This window comes from Phanerochaete carnosa (assembly GCF_000300595.1).
Source record: "Phanerochaete carnosa HHB-10118-sp unplaced genomic scaffold PHACAscaffold_630, whole genome shotgun sequence".
In the NCBI taxonomy this organism is placed as follows: Eukaryota; Fungi; Basidiomycota; class Agaricomycetes; order Polyporales; family Phanerochaetaceae; genus Phanerochaete; species Phanerochaete carnosa.
In genome coordinates this window covers 1-2,850 of record NW_006768257.1, presented here as the reverse complement: position 1 = coordinate 2,850, position 2,850 = coordinate 1, and the positions used below count along the sequence as shown (strand labels likewise).

The 2,850-nt window shown below is 57.0% G+C and overlaps 1 protein-coding gene across 1 annotated transcript; it reads right to left on the bottom strand.

The window, feature by feature from the left end:
• Nucleotides 1-1,223: 1,223 nt before the first annotated feature.
• Nucleotides 1,224-2,645, bottom strand: PHACADRAFT_202865 (uncharacterized protein; the record flags this gene model as incomplete). Its single annotated transcript, XM_007402989.1, has 5 exons — nucleotides 1,224-1,262; nucleotides 1,301-1,855; nucleotides 1,882-2,120; nucleotides 2,192-2,523; nucleotides 2,554-2,645. 5 exons carry the CDS (start codon nucleotides 2,643-2,645, stop codon nucleotides 1,224-1,226), a joined length of 1,257 nt encoding a protein of 418 aa, XP_007403051.1.
• Between the last annotated feature and the right edge of the window lie 205 nt (nucleotides 2,646-2,850).

The window sequence follows — 2,850 nt, the reverse complement described above, 5'->3', positions numbered from 1 at the left end:
GGGTTGCTAAAAGCATCGGAATGCTTCTGGGCTAGCAGAGGGTGGTCTATGAAGAATCCTCGCCACCATCCGCGAGTATGAGCCCTCGGACGGCTTGGGAGATTTGGTACTGCTCCGGCTGGGCTACTAGGGTGCATGACCAGATGGAGATTGCCCAGGTGAAAGGCCAAAGGCGCAGCAGGAGAGAATGGTTTTAATCAAAAACTAGTAGTATGTGTGTACACAGCAGGGCTCGATATTCTTATAGTACCCTACTGCCGTGCGTTATCGATAGCTGCTACTGCTTCGTGCGAGCGTGGTTCCCGCTTCGTCGAGCGCTCAATACCGGCGTCTTGCTCACGCGGGACCCATGAAACCGCCCGGTCATTGACCGTGACTGGGTCATTGACCCATCAATGACCAGCTGTCAGTCAATGACCGTGACTGGGATGACTCGGTCATTGACTGCCCAACACTGATGCACAGGCCTTTATTTGGCGCGTATGGAAGCGCTACATTCGAAAACACCTTGGAGTCGGCAAATCGAGTCAGCTAGCGAGCGGTGAGTGCAGTGGTGGGTGGAATAATTGTGCGGACCGACGATGGGTGACGATCTAAACAAGCAGCGAGACCAGGCCAGACCATGCACAGCCCCTCGCGTGTATAATTACAAGTTTGTTGGCTTGAAGAGAGATGTTCCTTTATGCAGGTCGAGTGTCGTCACAAGGCCTTCATCCGGGATCCCCGGCCGGGGCCAACATCACACGACCACGACCTTCAAGTTACTGGACTCGGTTCTTCAGTATATATACTAGCATGCGTAGCTCTCTGCTGCCTGTCATGCTGCATAAATCGACCTGCCTTGAATATCGTTATAGTCGTTGGAGTCGGTCACCCACAGTCCAGGCCAGAAGAGGTTGTAACTCGTCGCAAACCAATCCGGGGTCTCGACTGTCCAAGCGTCTCTAGTCACGTGAACCAGGACCCCGATGGACCAGACGCCACGATGCTACCGCAGAGCAAAAAATCTTCACGGCTTCCGACTTATCTTCAGAATCCTGCCGCGTCCCTCCAACTCCCTCCTCCTCCATGCATCTTTGTTGTGGCACAGCACTCGGGCGTCGCATTTTTATTCAATATTCGCAGCAAAGGGAACTCTGTTGTCTCAGCGGCAGACCGCCAGTTCAAGTCTTGCTCAAGCTCGTCCGGAGGTGTGCAACAAAAAATTGATAGAAGGGGGCCAACTACTTTACAAATTCCACGACCAATTCAAGACTATCTCTCTGTGTCACATTGGAAAGGAAACCATGCGCTGCTACACCATGACGAAGCCAAGCTGCATCCTGAGGTTCTGCGTCGTCGCCGGCTGGGGTGCGACGATCGGAGGCAGCGCGATGCTGTACGGTGGGTCAGGGAGAGCGGCGAGTGCTTGGTTAACTGGCGGGAGGTATACAGGGGCGGGCGGAGGCGGTATGATAACGAAGGCGCCTTGGGCTGGCTGCGCCGCCGGCGCAACGACGGCGGGCCCTGGCGCGGCGCCCGGTGCGGCTGTTGCAGGGGCAAGGCGAGCAACAACCGCGATGGGCGCAGCTGTTGGCACGTTGGAAACACCAGCCGCACGGAGTCGGTCATGGTTCTCCACATGGCGAGACGGATGGCATAAGGACGAGCGGACTGGGTTGCGCCTGCTGCGCTTAGGTCTGGGTCCCTCAGGGACACGCTCTTCATCGTCGTACTTGCTGTATCTGGCGGTAAAGTTCTCCCTGTTCGCAGCGTGCCTCTTCCTAGGCTTTTCATCGACCTCCTCTTCCTTGACTTCCACGATCTCTAGTGCTCTCTTTTTTCCCTTCTGGTTCTCTGCCGTAGGTGCGTGCGTCTAGAGCTGACGGTGAGAGAGCGCACGATGATCGATTGTGACGGCTGGGGCTTCGATGCGGTCGGCGCAGCCCGAAGATGCATTGCATCGGAGGGCAAGGGGGTGGTTGCGAGACAAGGCGGCGCCTTGTACGGCTGTGTTCGCTGTTTGTCTGTTCGATGCGGACTGGCCAACGGTGGATACCGCTGTACGGGCCGCTTGTCGAACGTCGTCGTCTCTGGATGCTTGGCCGTTGTGTTTGGGGACATGCGACGGCTGCCCAAGACTTGAGCGAGCTAGAGCCACGCAGGGGAGTAAATATTTATCCAAATCGAATATCAGATAAGCGGAACTCACCCCAGTTCTGCGGGAAAGTTGACGGAGGGCTCACGACGCGATATTCAAAGTGCTCGAGTGGTGGCGAGACATGTCGGCGAACAGGCAGAAGTTGACCTTGTGCGTCGTCGCTGTCATCGTCGCTGCCGGCGCCGCTGTCGTCGTCGCTGGACTGACCGTCTGCCTCGACATCAGACTCGGTGACGTGGCCATCGTGGCCGCTCGCAGCGCCGAACAGCTCGGCACGCACCCGATCCCGCCCACTCTCTTTCTGGGCGCGCATGTCGCTTATATCGATGAGCTTCCGCTGTGCCACGCCCTGGAGTTCGGGAGGCGCGTCGGATGCGAGGGGGCTAGTTAATTTGAGCCAGCGGTCGAGCTACGCGATTGGTCTGTCTAGCTCGTGTAAGCTCGCGAGTGTGGACGTTGTGTCCGGCGAGGCGGGGGATGTGGCGCGGGCGCTGTTCGGGGACATTGTGGTTCATTTTCGGGGCAATTGGTTGTACGCGACGCGTCGATGTTGTAAGTACGACGGGGATACTGTTTAGGAGTAATATGCGATTGTTGTGCGAGCGGCGAAGGCGTAGGTGGTAGGACAGACAAGCGATGTGGTGTTATTAGTGGTTCTAAAGAGCGGGGAGTGAAAGTGTCAACGACCTAGTGACTCCTCAGGATGTCGG